The sequence below is a fragment of the Punica granatum genome, chromosome 7 (assembly GCF_007655135.1).
Source record: "Punica granatum isolate Tunisia-2019 chromosome 7, ASM765513v2, whole genome shotgun sequence".
NCBI classification, from domain to species: domain Eukaryota; kingdom Viridiplantae; phylum Streptophyta; class Magnoliopsida; order Myrtales; family Lythraceae; genus Punica; species Punica granatum.
In genome coordinates this window covers 4152941-4171532 of record NC_045133.1, presented here as the reverse complement: position 1 = coordinate 4171532, position 18592 = coordinate 4152941, and the positions used below count along the sequence as shown (strand labels likewise).

General features: G+C 42.4%; 3 protein-coding genes across 6 annotated transcripts; 2 read left to right on the top strand and 1 right to left on the bottom strand.

Moving 5' to 3' along the window:
• The first annotated feature begins 78 nt into the window (after positions 1-78).
• On the top strand, positions 79-3528 carry LOC116214255 (adenine DNA glycosylase-like). Of its 2 annotated transcripts, XM_031549632.1 has the most exons (7): positions 99-768; positions 1376-1435; positions 1572-1691; positions 1765-1862; positions 2305-2822; positions 3030-3133; positions 3264-3528. In XM_031549632.1, the coding sequence occupies exons 1-7, from the start codon at positions 310-312 to the stop codon at positions 3324-3326; spliced, it is 1422 nt and encodes a 473-aa protein (XP_031405492.1). In that variant the 5' UTR covers positions 99-309; the 3' UTR covers positions 3327-3528. The 2 variants fall into 2 exon arrangements, with proteins under 2 accessions (XP_031405494.1, XP_031405492.1); XM_031549634.1 differs by lacking the exon at positions 3264-3528 and having other exon boundaries at positions 79-768; positions 2984-3124.
• Positions 3529-3788: 260 nt separating this feature from the next.
• Positions 3789-6679, top strand: LOC116214256. 3 transcript variants are annotated; one of them, XM_031549636.1, is made up of 6 exons: positions 3789-4157; positions 4339-4447; positions 4625-4812; positions 4926-4998; positions 5209-5389; positions 6263-6679. In XM_031549636.1, exons 1-5 carry the CDS (start codon positions 4047-4049, stop codon positions 5361-5363), a joined length of 636 nt encoding a protein of 211 aa, XP_031405496.1. In that variant the 5' UTR covers positions 3789-4046; the 3' UTR covers positions 5364-5389; positions 6263-6679. The 3 variants fall into 3 exon arrangements, with proteins under 3 accessions (XP_031405496.1, XP_031405495.1, XP_031405497.1); XM_031549635.1 differs by lacking the exon at positions 6263-6679 and having other exon boundaries at positions 3791-4157; positions 5209-5547; XM_031549637.1 differs by lacking the exon at positions 6263-6679 and having other exon boundaries at positions 3795-4157; positions 4342-4447; positions 5209-5547.
• On the bottom strand, positions 5396-10003 carry LOC116214254 (ABC transporter G family member 11-like). The gene is made up of 10 exons (XM_031549631.1): positions 9427-10003; positions 8234-8523; positions 7846-8017; positions 7636-7758; positions 7409-7537; positions 7115-7309; positions 6930-7016; positions 6489-6761; positions 6272-6379; positions 5396-6091 (listed from the first exon to the last, which is right to left on the bottom strand). The coding sequence occupies exons 1-10, from the start codon at positions 9820-9822 to the stop codon at positions 5744-5746; spliced, it is 2121 nt and encodes a 706-aa protein (XP_031405491.1). The 5' UTR covers positions 9823-10003; the 3' UTR covers positions 5396-5743.
• Positions 10004-18592: the final 8589 nt, after the last annotated feature.

Sequence of the window (18592 nt, the reverse complement as noted above, 5' to 3'; positions counted from 1 at the left end):
CTGAGATTGAACTAAGATAATTGCTTACGCTAAACGATAGACTCGACTTTAGGCCGATCAGGCCAAAATCCTCCGGGTTGCAGGTGCTCGGCCGGTGAACTTTAACTCGGATAATCATGTACGTTAAACACCCGAAGCTCTTCCCTTTCACTTGACTTTGGGCCTATTGGGCCGGAATTAGCCGGACTGGTGGCTAAAAACGCCGCCGCCCCGGAGGCGGGCCGGTGGACTTTGAAATTGAACGTCCGCCGCGAAAACGATCCTCTCTCTTCTTAGTCTTCCCTGTCTGTTCTCCTTCAAACGATGTGAATGAACGGTCCATTGCTGCTTTCTCCATTGAGAATCAGTTTTCTTCCTCTCATCAGCTCCATGAAGCCGCAGAAGAAACAACCCACAAAGAACAACCCGCAAACGGGCAAGAGAAAGCGAGGGGGAGCGGCAGCAGCTGGAAATGGCCGAACGGCGCCGCAAGTCAAAGACATCGAGGACTTGTTACCGTTCACCGGCGGAGAAGTCAGCAGCATCCGGGGTTCCCTTCTGGAGTGGTACGACGTCAATTGCAGGGACCTTCCATGGAGGAGGAAGGAATGTGATTCCGATGGAGGAGGAGAAGATGACGACCATGACGAAGAAGAGAGGAGGGCATATGGGGTTTGGGTGTCGGAGGTGATGCTACAGCAGACGAGGGTTCAGACGGTGATCGAGTATTACAACCGGTGGATGCTCAAATGGCCTTCCGTCCACCACCTCGCATCCGCTTCCCTCGAGGTTACTGATTGATTCTCTTTCTTTTTAGGGTAAAGATTCAATTTTTTTCAAGTGGCTGTGCTTGGTATAGGCTTCGAATGTCGACGCGAGCTGTTCTTGGGTCGACTGCATCAAGCAGTTGGCGAGCTGCACTCTGCCTTCTCTTGTATCTCAATCCTCAGATTATTTAGACCGCGAAGTACGGCATTGTGGGATATTTTAGTCTTCGAACTATGCTTGAGTAGAGCTAAACTTATCCGTGGCTCGAGTTTGGCCTGCGCTGTGGTCATCAAAGCAATTTGAGCCCGTGTCAAGCTTGTTGAGTATGAGGTTAAGTGTGGCTCGAACCTAGAAGGAGATGACCTGATAATCGAGTTCAGGTCAAGTTCCAAGCTCGAGGCTATTAGTACTCGGCCTCATTATACCCATATCAAGGACAATTATTTCATTTCCATGGAGTCGGTCTTTCTTTTGATTCTTTGAACTTATGCTACTCTATTGAAGAGCTTCTCATCGAATCAGCGTTCATACATGTATATGGCTCGGTTTCTGTGCTGTTTCATTTAAGAGAGGATGGATGTAAGTGTGTTTCTTAGGTCGACAGCTACTAACTATCATTTGCCTGCAGGAGGTGAACGAGATGTGGGCTGGTCTGGGCTACTATAGACGTGCACGTTTCCTGTTGGAGGTGAGTGTTACATCTGCCGATGTCTTATCATCTCTCTTCCTTCATTTTCTTAAAAATGATTTCAAGTTGCAAGTCCATCCTCTTTCTTCTCTTCCCTGTAGGCCTCAGGCACATACCTTTGTGCATATGTTATCAGGGAGCAAAGATGATTGTTGCTGGAGAAGAAGGGTTCCCAAGAACAGTTGCACAACTGCGTAAGGTTCCAGGAATTGGAGAATATACAGCTGGTGCTATTGCCTCCATAGCATTCAAAGAGGTGCGACATCATTTTGCAACCTATCGTTATTAATTCAGATGCGGGGGCCAAAACAAGAATTTTAATACTGTAGGTGGTACCTGCTGTCGATGGAAACGTAATTAGGGTACTTGCTCGACTAAAGGCTATATCAACAAACCCAAAAGACTCGACTACCATCAAGAACTTTTGGTGAGTACATAAGTCTCAATCCCTTCAATTTACCATATTCAAAAGAAAATTATCTAGCCACCAGTACATTCGATTTTGAATTTGAAGAGCTGTGAACAATTCTTTATTAAGGAAGAAAGTTGCACCTTAATGGATACTTTATGATTCAACTCATCTTCTAAATTGCAGTCTGATATGGTTTTCTGCTTATTCTTCGTCTTCCAAGAAGCAACTAATGTAAAATGGAAATACTTCCTTATGTGAAATTAAAAATAAACGAGCAGATTTGTGGAGATGTGCTCTTAGTATTTGTGATTGGACATGTTAATGCAAATGCACTTTTATTCTCCTCCGCATAGAATTCTGTCTGAGAATATATCGAATAAGTCGATGTAAATTTAGCCATGATGCCACTTTCACTTTCCTTTCTAGGTTAGATTTTTCATTATTAATTCCCGACTAGGAAACTTGCAGGCCAACTAGTTGATAATTCCCGCCCCGGAGATTTCAACCAGTCTCTTATGGAACTTGGTGCTACTGTATGCACCCCTTTGAATCCCACCTGTTCTTTGTGTTCTATTTCATCCCAATGTCGGGCATATGCCATTTGTGAGAAGGATACTTCAGTGGCAGTCACAGATTACCCAGTCAAGGTTGTAAAGACCAAACAAAGGCACAACTTTTCTGCTGTTTGTGTTGTGGAGATCTTGAGAGGAACCCAAGAAAGTGAATTCCTTCTTGTTAAGAGGCCCAACGAGGGCTTGCTTGCTGGTCTCTGGGAGTTCCCTTCAGTTGAGGTGGATCAAGAAGCTGATTCTTCGGTGAGGAGAAGAGAGGTTGATGGGTTTCTGAAACAGTCATTTGGACTCGACCTGAGAAAGTGCAACATCATTCTGAGGGAAGATGTTGGAGAATTCGTCCATATCTTCACTCATATTCGTCTTAAGATTTGTGCGGAATTGTTGGTGGTGCATCTTGATGGTGAGGCTCCTCTTATCACTTCTCACTAAACTCATCCCGTTTTGCATCTATTTACACTTAGAAATGTCTGTTCCACTGACCATACTAGTCTTTGTATCTTAGTTGTCCTTGTTCATGATGATATGAATATCCATTGACATCAGTCTTCCTCTGAACCGTAGGCCTTTGCATTAAGTCTGATTGTTTTCTCCGCCATCTTTTTTGAAGATGAGATGAGGCTCTTGAGGAAGCACAGCAAGGAAAACGCGAAATGGAAGCTTGTAGATTGCAAGGCCGTTTCGAGCATGGGATTGACATCTAGTGTAAGAAAGGTAAGCACTTGTCCGCTCCACCATACAGTCTACATGATTCCAATCTATTTCGTTTGTTCAAGATTTAGCATGGAAACTTTTTTCTCGACTTGGCAAGTGACTCGAGATGGAACTGCAAATCCCCTCGCAGGTGTACTCTATGGTTCAGAAGTTCAAGCAGAGCAATCTTTCTCAACAAAAGCAGAAGAAATGAAGTTAATGAGGTCAAGTCGAGATTGAGAAGTAGCCTCATAACGCTGTATCAATTGACATTCTTCTTTGTCGAGATCGATTGCTCGTATTTGCAGATACTCTTTGTCGTCAGAATTAATTATTGAAAAATCTTGAAAGAGCAGAAATTCTTGCCCTTGATCGACCCCACTTCCATAATCGAGCTTTTACTTTTCCAGTGCCAATTGCCAAAATCAGATCTGTTGGCCTAGGGAAGCTGTGTCATAACTATCAAAAATGTTATCAGATGATATTTTAAACGTTTCTTTGTAACGAAAAACACGGACGTGGGACTCTCTTGTAATTAAGGGGGGAAAAAAACCGAATGGGTCAAAGGGCCCAAAACATATTATCAGAGCCCAGACCACATATGCCAATGCCACCTACAAACTATCTTAGCCAACAAAATTCTAAGTTTTGACAACATCAAGACAGACACCAATGCCTGTCTCTCAATGCAGACAGACATGGGAAATTCAGTGGCAGAAATTGCTCTGGCCTCACTTGTGGATCAGAAGTCCCTTTGGCTCTTCTCTTCATCCTTTCAGCCTCAGAAGAACAACTTCCTTGTTGCTTTCCTTTCCCTTCTCCATTTCTGCTTTGTTCGATAACCGGAGGAGGGCTACTCGGGATTCGAATGGGCTTCTGGAACTGATCGAATTGACAAAGAAAGCTGTGAACTGATCTGCCAACTGCAGAAAGAATGGCTATCCTCGGGGGACAAGCGGTTGGAGTCCCGAGCTTCCTGTCCTCCTCTTCGTACCACGCCTCTCAATCGAACAAGATTACTCAGTCTCCCTCCACCCTGTCCACGGTATGTTATACGTCTCTCCATCTCTTCCTACGAAACTTCCCTAGCATTCCATAGTTTTCTACTCACTGGTCCGAAGTCAGACTCATGTCGTGGTTGCACCACAGAGAGCACCCCCTTCGTGCTAAGCTCGGGCAATGAGCTATATGTTCTGACATTGAGTTCAACTTTTATCTCTCTCAAGCAGGTTGGGTCTCGATTAGGAGCTTCTCGCAGGATCGTTGCCTGCTCTGCTGTTCAGGAATCATCTGCAGCTGCAACACCGACTACTACTGTGGCTACTAGCGAGACGGGTAACTTGGTTATCTTTGGTCATAGAAAACGGACTCCCTTTATTAGTAAGACAGCAACTGCACAAGAGAAGAATCTTTTCCCACTTGAGCGGGAAGGTCTTGTCTTTGTGCTCTAACATACGAAAGGAAAAGGAAAATCTCGCGGGAAGATAACAAGCCAGTTGTTTCATTTGACAGCATCCGCAGAGACAAAAGAGGCCAAGGCAGCACCAAAAGAAGCTGCAGCAAAGCCCAAGAGGCCCGCAAAGGCCCCCGTAAAGCCGCTGCCTCTGCTGATGGAGGAGGAAGTGATCCCGCAGCTTAAAGAAATCCTCCAAGCTCAGGAGGATCTCTCGGAGATCGAGCTAACCTTCCAAGATAATAGGGTCAGTCCAATATAGTTCTTTGGAAATTTAACACGAAATATGTATCTTCTAGCAGAAAAAGAAAAATCCGTTAGCTCATGGTTGGTCCATGTTTGATTGATTTGCAATTGCAGTTGGAGGGCTCTTTCTTAAAGAAGGGAAACCCACACTCGTTCTGGGCTTTCTTCCCAAATGGCGACCTCACAGGTATTAAACCAAAACTTACTCAGTTGAAATGGTTTCAGAGATCGAAGATGTTTAGATTAAATGTTACTTGATTCTCGAGAAAGCTACTTGCCAAACCATCTTCCCTGCAGTTTGGATGTTGTTACATTTGCATCAAGAACACAAGTTCCTTTCAGAATTTTCAGGAAATATTATCATCGACTAAATTCGATTTCTATCTGTTCGTTTCAGGCCCGAAAGGATTTTCTCTGTCATCCTACGGCTCAGGAGCAAGCACAGTGGAGCCATTTCTCGTCGATGAGAAGAAGATCACTGCAAATCTTGTCATCTTCTGGGTCGAGAAGCGTTTGGCTGCACAGGGCATCATTCCAGTGTGGAAAGAATAGTTCCACTCGATCATTGCAGATCTCATGTAATCTTTTACTCTTCTTCGGGTCCATTAAAGTTTATTTTTTGCTGCAAACCTGGCTAAGTGAGGAACCACACAAACTACATTTTCCCGGACATCCTACGGAAGATGCATGCTCTATTGAACTTACGTAAATATGCAAAATGAAACAGAAGCCGAAAGTGAGTCATTGATTCTTCCTACATTTTCTCAGTCTATTTATTCCACTCCTGATTCCTGACCGATCTTGGTGTGATAAACCTAGAAGTGGTCGCATATCCGTACAAGCACAAAACTTCATATTCGGGCAACTCCTCCATGTTAATTTGAAGGAACGAAATCTCGATGGACTCATAACTTCAGTAGCTCGTGTCCTGCTTATCTCCCACTTCTATGCCTCTGATTTTTCACGTATGTCCTCAGAGAAGGGGACTGGGTGAGCCTGTCAGGTGCGATCGTATTGTTCAGGCTCCCATTCTTTTTCTGCATCCTTCTTCTAGCTACATAACCTCGGACCCAGGGAGTCACATCTTCATTGATCTTGATCATGACGAAGAAGATGATTCGGTAAATGACAATCATGCTCATCAAAACCGCCAGGTCGATCCATTTGGATCGGTTCACGTCGATCTGGAAAATGTTCACAAGGATATACTCTCCTGGAATCTTCCCGAAGCCTGACTGAGTATCAAACAACAAGCCCTTCAAGTCATTCTTGTATTGACCCTGCAAAATAATTTTTTCTGCAGCTTGAGCGATTTCTGGAATCTTTGATTGATCTTAAGGGGTTGGAAGTTCCTCCAAATTTTCCAATTTTCTCATCTTGAAAGAGGAAAATGATATGAAAGCTGATAGATGAGCGAAGACTGAAAGCTGATATACGACATTGCATTGCAGGGGCCTTACTTGAAGAGACCAGAAGTGAAAGCTGATATATGACATCGGGTAACGCCAGAATGGCTTCGGAATGTCCTTGGGAAGCCGAAAGTAACCAGACACGAGCATGAATATTCCCTGCAAATATAAGAAAAACCACAGCTGGTATTGTAATCGATGAAATATCAAGCCTCGGACTAACCATTACCTTGCGGAATCCCCGCAGTTTTGGGGATTGAACACAAACCTGTATTCCAGCACCTATGATAATGCCCATGAGGAAGTTCGGGATGACACTGGCAATCACCATCATCAAGCTTTCTACAACTGTTACGCTTGCATAGAGGCACAGGACGAAGAACAGGTAGTGTTCAAAGCCAGGATGAAGGCGGACCATGTAATAGCAGATAGTTCCCGAGATGAAAGTGATCATTATTAGGAACGGCATAGCAGAGAGTGTATTGCTGATGGCGAATGGGGCGACACCATAGTGTCCATTCAACCTCTCTCTCTGGAAAACCTGAAAATTTTTCATAGTTGAAATTTCGATCTCAGCCATCAGGGATGATAATTTTGCCATTAGAAGAGAACTAGCAAATTTTATATGAGAAACAGGAAAACTGTTTGATTTTATCTTGTGGTGCTATTTTGAAGCCTTTTGTTTTCTCAGTTTTGATCTCATCCTCACCTTCATGTCTTCCACAAAAGAAGGAAACCCACCGATCGACATGAAAGTCACGAACCCGAAGACAAAAGATGCACAGGATCCTCTTGCCTGTCCCAGAAGAAATCAACATAGTTCCATAGGAAAAAAGAAACTCAGAAAATACAAGCTACTGAGACTGGATGAACTGAGGAGAAATGAGACCGTACCAGAATCGCATTGTATCCTGTTCCGACGTTCAAATAGATTGTTCCGATGCATATGGTAACCACGATATAAATCATGAGCCTGAGCCAGTAATAGCCAAAGTCTCTTGACATGTTGATGAACGAACGCTTGGTCAAGGTGAAAGATTGCCGAAGGAAACTCGCTTGACTGCCTCCTGAATCTAGCACAGTACCTTTCTGCAGCAATAGATTTTTTTATCAAAAACTCCTCATCTTAATCTGATCTTAAGAAACACGGAGAGCTATAAGTTGGAAAACTAGAGACAAGATACTCACAACTCTAGATATCTCCTCGACTTTTTCTCTGGCTCTGTAGCTGTACTGCGAAGTTCGGTAGAAATGGATGAGATCTCTGGTGGCTTCTGTCGTGCTTATCTGCTCTAGCGGGTCATCGGTTGCCACAAACTACAGGAAAATTACATTTTAGTTGAGCCCCGATTGGAACGGGACAAAATTATTAGCACAATCTAATAGAATCGGTTCTGATAAATCTTGGAACGCACCCGAAACTTCATGGATCCCTTTAGAGTGGCTTTGACCTTATCGAAGTCGGAGTTGATACATCGGAGGAAATGGTCAGATGGGTTCCTCAGAGCTGGGCAGGGGAACCCAGCTTGAGCAAAGAACTGCATCCATTCACACCGAAAAGTTAACTGATGATAACTCAAGCAACTATAAGAAAGTTGCCTGAAGAACCTAGTGCAGAATCTTGCCTCATATGCCTCCGAGGCCTGACCAAAGTACACCGTTTTGCCCCCGGAAAGTAGGAAGAGCTGATCAAAGAGTTCGAAGACTTCACTGCTCGGCTGGTGAATGGAGGCAATGACTGTCCTTCCATCTCTCGATAGGCCTCGAAGCGTCTGTGTAACGAAGAAAGCCGAGGCACTGGCATAAAAAAGTTATAACATTTCATGTAAGAAACTCCAAAACTACAAAGATGAAAAAGGTAAACTGACAATGACAATGACAATGACTCTTGCATATTTTGTTAATACGATTCATACAAAATCTAGTTTATCAATGGACCGAGGAAACAATATATTACGCATGTACGAGGACTGATCATGGCTTTAAGAACGACTAATGTTTTCAGAAGTTCACCTGTCGAGTCCGCTTGTGGGCTCGTCCAGGAAGAGCAGCCTGGGCCTCATCAATATCTCGAGGGCAATGCTGACCCTCCTCTTCTCACCTCCACTGATTCCCCTCAAGTGCCAGTTCCCGATCATCGTATCAGCACAGTCCTGAAGGCCCATCTCTACGATGGTGCTCTCAACCAAGGCTCGCTTCTCCCCCCAGAGCATCTTATCGGGAAGCCGGAGCCTAGCCGAGTAAGAGATCGTCTCCCGCACCGTCAGAGTCCCGATCAAGTTGTCGTCTTGGGTCACATAGGCCTAACAGTTTTTAGCACAATAAAGCACAAATGATCATTTAATAAGCAAGAACTGCATTTGATGACGCATTCTTTTCATAATCGGATACAGATTGTTCAACAGCGACGCGTGATGGAGCGAGTAGATGCCGCAATTAACCGGATGATTGCAACTTCTTCTTTATCAAGTACGTAGTTGAATTCTAATTAATGATGCTGCCCCTTCCAAATTTGGTAATATTAAGTGCTATACCTGTCAAATGCAACATTGACAAGGCCCATTTTTGGATAAGGACCTCCACTGGTCAACCAGTCCATAGCCGGTCAACGACACCCGACCCGACAATTCTCCACTCTTATTGGCCAAACAAGAGCATTCATTATCAAGACATAAATTTGTCGAAAAAAAACTAATTATTATTATATAATTATTAACAATTTCATCACATGATATTAGTAATAAAAACAAAAAAAAAATTATGTTGTATACACATACTAGGTTAGTTTTAGAGCTACTGAGGTCTACGCATGAACATCTACTGATCTATCATATGTATAGGTTTAAGTCGAATCGAGATCGAGTAAGTCGATTATTTTTTCTAGTGGAAAGTGAAAGATCTTGAGTCATTGCATTAAAGAGTTTTATGGAAAATCATATGGTTCCTCCTCTAAGGAGTCGTTTCTGATTTATACATCGTCAGATTAATTTTTTGTGACGTGAGTCTCACTGTAAAATATTAATCAGATAATTTGAAGGCAAAAGAAACATTCCTTGAAAGTAACAAATAAGCTCCCAAGATTTTATTAAACTTATTAGCTGAGATAAATTATTCTCGAAATTAGTCTAATATTCTAAGAAGCTCTCTTAAGTAAGATGATAAGTCATTGTTGTAATTAGATGTACGTATGCATATCATATACTCACGGCGGTTCCAAAGGAGAGCTTGGCCTTGCGGCCGTTGAGGAGGATGGAGCCCGAGAGGAACGCATTGGTCGCGAGCCGGCCCGAGAGGGCATCGAGCAGGGTGGACTTGCCGGACCCCGAGGGCCCCATGAGGGCAGTGAGCGTCCCCGGCTCGGCGTACCCCGTCAGCCCCTCGAGCACCTTCTGGGTCCCGCCTTTCCCCAGTGTCACCATCACCGTCAGATCCTTCCATGTCAGCCTCGCGGACACGTCGTCCCCGGACACCCCCCGAGCCTCCGGCCTGTCCTTCCAAAGGGTCTCGCTCAGAGGGCTCAGCCCCGGCACTGGCCGCGCCCCCTCCATCTCCGCCATGGCCACCTGCTGCGGCTTCCCGGCCCCCGACGAGCTCTTCATCATATATATTCAGACAGAATGTGTGATGTCGACCGACAAAGAACCATGCGAAAGGAGCTTTGAGCTTCTTCCTCTTCTTCACTAAGTAGCTTCCTTCTAAGTGCTTTAATGGTGGATTTGATTTCAGAAGCCCGAGAGAAGATGACGATGACGAAGGTGACGGAGGGATGTGGTTGGGAACATGGGAAGTAATCATCTGCGCTTATATAACTCGCATTAATGGGGTCTGGTTGGTGTTCGGTGGACACATTCAATGCAGGAAGCACCGAGCCCGTTGAAATATTACTTTTTTTTTTCCTTAAATTATAACACGCAACGTGATTCATTTGACAAATTGTGTTTACAATGAGCGGATTTCAAATTTAAAACTCACGGATAGCATCGTATTGTGGCCATTGATAGAAAGAAGTGGTCTTCCGGGCCAATGGTAGAAGCGGTAGAAGCATTGAAAGCAATCTTCCTGGTAGAGAATGGATCTTCTGGACTGGGGAAGCGTACAAAAGCTTTTGTACGCTTCCTGCTTAGCTAAGCTAACACCTAGTGAGTATTAGTGGCAGCCTACCTTATATTAAATCAGAGTTTTTTTTTTTTTTTGCATTATCTTCTTAGTTGAGGAAAATGTGTTTACAGTGGGACATGAGCGTGCTGCTGAGTGCTAATTGTTGGGAATTGGTGTATGCCCTAGATGCAATCTATCATCAGTTCTGTAATATGACATGTATTTCATTATATTACGAGGCATATCTGTTATTGTGTAAATTGCGCTAAATATGATTTTACACAATAATGTCCTTGGAATAGTAGGTTCAATAGGCATCAAGTGTGACTTGATTGTGAGATCCTATAATTACTGAACATTATTCCTAAATGTCCATAGTCAAAGTATTATCGTTAATTAGGACAACGATAATACGGTTAGATTAGTGTAAGTGTTGATTGATGATCAAATCTCATAGGTCATGGATATGGAGATATCAAATCACACCACATGTATACATTAAGAGTAATGTGTATAGGACTGATCCGCCATGAGATTGCTACATGGGTTGTTACGTGACTGTCATTAGCATATCTCAAAGTGACTATAGTGTAATGGTCCTTTGACTTGAGGTCACCATAGATTCCTACATGTAATGTCATATACTTTGATACTGTCAAACGCCACTGTAACAGGATGGTTATAAAGACAGTTATTGGGTATACCACAGAGCATGGAGAGGAATGTGAGTGATCAAGATAGGATTTGTCCCTCCTACGAAACGGGAGCGATATCTCACGGCCACTTGGTGGTTAAGTCTAAAAGTGTATGCATACCCAAATGAGTCGATATAATGATATCGAGCTCATTTGTTCTGATAGACTTACCCGGTAAACCAAGAAAAAGAGATATTGAGCCATACAAGGATGTCATCGACCATGCCTTGGGCTCAATAGAGATATAGAGGACAAAGGGATTATATTACACGGTAATGGAGGTCACAAGGTTCGTCGAGAAATTGACTTTCCGATTACTTGAGTAACAGTGATGCATTGCTAGATGCCACTCACTGTTTGTAATATTGAAATAGAGATTTTGATATTACTGTCAACGTAATTGGGAACCTACAGGGTCACACACTACGACTAAATTGACGAGATATTTTGAAACAATAAAATCATCTAATAAAGATTAGATGATTTATGGTGCGACTAATTAATCGGATATTTAATGAGATTAAATTTGTCGATTAATTAGACTCGATTTATTAGATTAAATGGACCAAATTGATGCAAGATTAATACGGTGACACATGGGCCATACATATGTCTACATTTATACATACACATGGGCTAATTAAATGATGCCATTTACCTAGACACATGGGCCATACATATGTCTACATTTATACATACACATGGGCTAATTAAATGATGCCATTTACCTAGACACATGTCATGTAGGGAGCCCATGTAATTCTAATCCCACATCGGTGGGATTTGAATTTTCTTCCCTTCCTGTTTGTTATATAAAGGGTACAGAATATATATATATATATATAGATGAGATATATATGTATGCATGTGTTTGTGTACGTTTACATACACAAATATATAAGATATACATGTATGTATATAAATGGGCATAATTGAGTTGAATTGTTCAACTCATTAGGTCCAATTAAGTCTAATAAATTTCGAGAGTCGCACCAGTGTTTCTTTCGAGTGTTGGTCGCTAGCACCGCCGATCTCGAAGACTCGTCAACAAAGTCGGTGTGGATTCCAGTAGAGGCGTCACGCGTGGGACGCTCGGTCGACAACTTTAAATATTCCAGGTACGTTTTTATTTACTCTTATTCTTCTAGTAGGTCTTGGAATTAGTTTCACGGGTAGGAAATTTTGAATTTCTGTTCCTTTTTCGCTTCCGTTGCGCCCCGTGGAACTAGCAATTGGTATCAGAGCCTAGCTAGTTAGAATCTGAGTAGATAATAGCATAAAATATGATTTTATGCTTGGTACTCGTGTGATTATGTTTGATATTTGCGGTGCATGACTGTTAGACATGGACAATGTCCTAGTTGTGTTAGTATAATAGTTATACGTGTGGACTATTATGTAATAGTTACATAATAGTGTATAGTGAGATCGATTAAATGTTAATCAAATCCCTCAAAATATTAAGTCCATATCCTTCCACCGTGTAACGCTCGTCAAGACCAAGATCGATGAGTGTGTAGACCTTGCCTTCGCAGGATGCCCTTATCTATCCTAGTAAGACGTTGTGTTTACCAGTGGGTCGGACTTAACTGAGCAAGCCTAATAGGATTAGGAGTTCAGAGGCATGTAGTTGGGCATCGATCTATAAGATAGATTTGAATAAGGAGTTATTCACCCAACTAATCAAGAGTTGCATGTGATGCAATTGGGAAAGTGAGTTCCCTACCTAAATAGCCAGTTCTGGGTGAATCAGCCCTCGCTGACTCAGAGCTTGGTGAGATATGGATCTTGAGCTACTATGAGAATGATATTCTCTGAATCAATGTTGAGGGTCATTGATTTGATATAAATAGTGGGAGCAATATTTATAAAGTCCTCATTAAATATTGTTGTGTCATAATACTTATTTTGTATATTTCTATGGTAGTTACCATGGTAGGGAGCACTTCTAGTACTTTCTGTTTGCGATCCGTCCTTGATAAGGACAAACTGTCAGGGAATAATTTCCTTGGTTGGTATCGAAACTTGAGAATTGTTCTCACCCAAGAAAAGAAGCTATATGTCTTAGAGCAACCTCTTCTTGCGCCACCGCCTGACGATGCCCCCCAAGCTGAGAAAGATGCTTATAGTAAGCATCATGATGATGCCGTAAATGTCGGATGTCTCATGTTAGTCACCATGGACTCGGAGCTTCAGAAGCAACACGAGAACATGAAGGCGTACGATATGATCGTGCATCTCAGGCAGCTCTATCAAGAGCAGGCCCGACATGAGAGATTCGAGATCTCTAAAGCACTTTTTCAGGCAAGGTTGATTGAGGGTAGCCCGGTGGGTCTTCATGTACTCAAGATGATTGGGTACGTTGAGACTCTGGGAAGACTGGGATTTCCTCTTGGTCAAGAGTTGGCCACAGATTTAGTCCTACAGTCGCTGCCCAGCAGTTATAGTCAGTTCATTATGAGCTATAATATGAATGACTACAATAAACCATTGCCTGAACTGCTTAGCATGTTGAGAACAGCTGAGCATGATATCAGCAAGGGGACGTCCGTTCTAATGGTCCAAGGGACCAAAAGAAAGGGCAAGAGCAAGAGTAAAGGCAAGAAGGCTAAAGGTGCATCCAATTTTGACTTGGGTGCGTTGAAGCCTAAAGCCAAGGTGGCGAAGAATGATTACTGCTTCCATTGTGGCAACACTGGACATTGGAAGCGGAATTGTAAGATATACCTGGAAGAGTTGAAGAAGAAGAAGGGAAGTGAGACTTCCACTTCAGGTATCCATGTTATAGAGATTAATGTATCTACTACTTCTACATCTTGGGTATTAGATACCGGATGTGGTGCTCATATTTGTGGAAATATGCAGGACCTAAAGGACAGTAGATCGTTGACAAAGGGCGAGGTGGACCTACGAGTTGGAAATGGAGCAAGAGTTGTTACATTAACTGTAGGGACTTATCACCTAGTTTTGCCTACTGGGCTTGTATTAGATCTTAACGACTGTTATTATGTACCTGCTATTAGTAGAAACATAATATCTGTTTCTTGTTTGGACAAGAAGGGATTTTGTTTCACTATAAAGAACAAGTGTTGTTCTATGTACATGAATGATGTATATTATGGCAGTGCACATTTAAGTAATGGTCTGTATGTTCTTGATCTAGATACGCCTATTTATAATGTGGAAACCAAACGGCTCAAATCTAATGATTCGAACCCGACTTACCTCTGGCATTGTCGTTTAGGCCATATTAGCGAGAATCGCATCTCTAGACTCCATAAGGATGGATTACTGGACTCGTTTGATTTAGAATCGATCGAGACATGCGAACCTTGCTTAATGGGGAAAATGACTAAGGCCCCTTTTACCGGAAAAGGTGAGCGAGCTAGTGATCTTTTGGCTCTCATACATACCGATGTATGTGGACCAATGAACAAGCTTGCTAGAGGTGGGTATCTCTACTTTATTACATTTACTGATGATTTCAGTAGATTTGGATATGTGTTTTTGATGAAACACAAATCTGAATCCTTTGAAAAGTTCAAAGAATTTAAGAATGAAGTGGAGAATCAGTTGGGTAAGAGCATTAAAGTTCTTCGATCAGATCGAGGAGGTGAATATTTGAGCTATGAGTTCGCTGACTATCTTAAACAGTGTGGGATTTTATCTCAACTGACTCCACCTGGAACACCACAATGGAATGGTGTAGCTGAGAGGAGGAATCGAACTTTATTAGATATGGTTCGATCTTTGATGAGTCATGCAAACTTACCTGACTCCTTCTGGGGATATGCTCTACAGACAGCTGCTCTCATATTAAACAATGCTCCGTCGAAATCAGTTGAAAGGACACCATATGAGATGTGGTATGGGAAACGTCCCAAGATGTCTTTTCTAAAGATATGGGGTTGCGAAGCTTATGTGAAGAGATTGTCTTCGGATAAGCTTGGCCCTAAATCGGACAAATGTTACTTCGTGGGGTATCCTAAGGAAACTCGAGGATACTATTTCTATAATCCCATCGAGGGCAAAGTGTTTGTCGCTCGAACTGCGGTATTCCTTGAGAAAGAGTTTCTCTTCAAAGGAACTAGTGGGAGGAAATTAGAACTTGGGGAAGTTCTACCACAAAATGACATTGACCAATCGACGGGCAATGTTGCAGAACAAGTATCACAAGTTGTTGTGGCACAATCTTCTACACAGGTGACACAGGAGCCTCGTAGGTCTAGTAGGATACGTCATGAGCCCGAGAGATATGGATTTCTCGTGACTCAAGACAATGACGTATTGCTCATAGATAATGATGAGCCTACAACCTATGTGGAAGCCGTAATAGGCCCAGACTCTGAGAAATGGCTGGAGGCCATGAGATCTGAGATGGAGTCCATGTACACTAACCAAGTATGGACTTTGGTTGATCCACCTGAAGGGGCAAAACCCATTGGGTGTAAGTGGGTCTTCAAGAAGAAGACTGACATGGACGGTAATGTGATTACCTTTAAGGGCCGACTTGTGGCAAAAGGTTTCAGACAAGTTCATGGTGTTGACTATGACGAAACCTTTTCCCCGGTAGCTATGCTTAAATCCATCAGGATCTTACTTGCAATTGCAGCTTATTATGATTATGAGATCTGGCAAATGGATGTCAAAACTGCTTTCCTGAACGGGAAGCTCCTCGAGGATGTGTTTATGACACAACCTGAGGGTTTTGTCGATCCACATTGTGCCGGAAAGGTTTGTAAGCTACAACGGTCTATTTATGGACTGAAGCAAGCTTCTAGGAGCTGGAATCTTCGTTTTGATGATGCAATCAAAGAGTTTGGCTTCATCAAGAATGAAGATGAACCCTGTGTTTACAAGAAGGTTAGTGGGAGCATAGTAATCTTCCTGGTGTTATATGTAGATGACATACTTCTGATCGGGAATGACATTCCTTCCTTACAGTCTGTGAAGACTTGGTTGGGAAGGTGTTTCTCTATGAAGGACTTAGGCGAAGCTACCTACGTGCTAGGTATCAGGATCTATAGAGATAGATCCAGGAGACTGCTTGGCTTAAGTCAGAGTGCATACATAGATAAAGTGCTTCGGCGATTTAGCATGCAGGATTCTAAGAAAGGGTCGCTGCCTATGTTACATGGCATAAGCCTTTCGAAGGCTCAGTGTCCTTCTACTCGAGAGGAGAGGGACCGCATGAATAGGATTCCATATGCGTCAGCTATTGGATCCATCATGTATGCTATGTTATGCACTCGATCAGATGTCTCGTATGCTTTGAGTATGACGAGTCGATACCAATCAGATCCAGGTGAAAGACACTGGATTGCAGTAAAGAACATCCTTAAGTACTTACGAAGGACTAAGGAGATGTTTTTGGTATATGGAGGCGAAGAAGAGCTCGTTGTAAGAGGTTACACCGATGCTAGCTTCCAGACCGATAAGGACGACAGTAGATCGCAGTCAGGGTATGTGTTCTGCCTGAATGGAGGTGCTGTGAGTTGGAAGAGTTCCAAACAGGAGACAGTAGCCGACTCTACCACAGAGGCCGAGTATATTGCTGCCTCTAACGCTGCAAAAGAGGCCGTTTGGATTAAGAAGTTCATAAAAGAACTTGCTGTGGTTCCTAGCATCGTAGACCCAGTGGATCTCTATTGTGACAACAATGGAGCCATTGCGCAAGCTAAGGAACCCAGGTCTCACCAACGATCCAAACATATACTCAGGCGCTTCCATCTCATTCGCGAGATCATCGACAGAGGAGATGTGAAGATATGCAGAATACCAACAGATGAGAATCTCGCAGATCCACTTACGAAGCCTCTTGTGCAGCGCAAGCACGAGGCTCACACTAGATCTATTGGCATTAGACAGATGCCAGATTGGCTCTAGTGCAAGTGGGAGATTGTTGGGAATTGGTGTATGCCCTAGATGCAATCTATCATCAGTTCTGTAATATGACATGTATTTCATTATATTACGAGGCATATCTGTTATTGTGTAAATTGCGCTAAATATGATTTTACACAATAATGTCCTTGGAATAGTAGGTTCAATAGGCATCAAGTGTGACTTGATTGTGAGATCCTATAATTACTGAACATTATTCCTAAATGTCCATAGTCAAAGTATTATCGTTAATTAGGACAACGATAATACGGTTAGATTAGTGTAAGTGTTGATTGATGATCAAATCTCATAGGTCATGGATATGGAGATATCAAATCACACCACATGTATACATTAAGAGTAATGTGTATAGGACTGATCCGCCATGAGATTGCTACATGGGTTGTTACGTGACTGTCATTAGCATATCTCAAAGTGACTATAGTGTAATGGTCCTTTGACTTGAGGTCACCATAGATTCCTACATGTAATGTCATATACTTTGATACTGTCAAACGCCACTGTAACAGGATGGTTATAAAGACAGTTATTGGGTATACCACAGAGCATGGAGAGGAATGTGAGTGATCAAGATAGGATTTGTCCCTCCTACGAAACGGGAGCGATATCTCACGGCCACTTGGTGGTTAAGTCTAAAAGTGTATGCATACCCAAATGAGTCGATATAATGATATCGAGCTCATTTGTTCTGATAGACTTACCCGGTAAACCAAGAAAAAGAGATATTGAGCCATACAAGGATGTCATCGACCATGCCTTGGGCTCAATAGAGATATAGAGGACAAAGGGATTATATTACACGGTAATGGAGGTCACAAGGTTCGTCGAGAAATTGACTTTCCGATTACTTGAGTAACAGTGATGCATTGCTAGATGCCACTCACTGTTTGTAATATTGAAATAGAGATTTTGATATTACTGTCAACGTAATTGGGAACCTACAGGGTCACACACTACGACTAAATTGACGAGATATTTTGAAACAATAAAATCATCTAATAAAGATTAGATGATTTATGGTGCGACTAATTAATCGGATATTTAATGAGATTAAATTTGTCGATTAATTAGACTCGATTTATTAGATTAAATGGACCAAATTGATGCAAGATTAATACGGTGACACATGGGCCATACATATGTCTACATTTATACATACACATGGGCTAATTAAATGATGCCATTTACCTAGACACATGGGCCATACATATGTCTACATTTATACATACACATGGGCTAATTAAATGATGCCATTTACCTAGACACATGTCATGTAGGGAGCCCATGTAATTCTAATCCCACATCGGTGGGATTTGAATTTTCTTCCCTTCCTGTTTGTTATATAAAGGGTACAGAATATATATATATATATATAGATGAGATATATATGTATGCATGTGTTTGTGTACGTTTACATACACAAATATATAAGATATACATGTATGTATATAAATGGGCATAATTGAGTTGAATTGTTCAACTCATTAGGTCCAATTAAGTCTAATAAATTTCGAGAGTCGCACCAGTGTTTCTTTCGAGTGTTGGTCGCTAGCACCGCCGATCTCGAAGACTCGTCAACAAAGTCGGTGTGGATTCCAGTAGAGGCGTCACGCGTGGGACGCTCGGTCGACAACTTTAAATATTCCAGGTACGTTTTTATTTACTCTTATTCTTC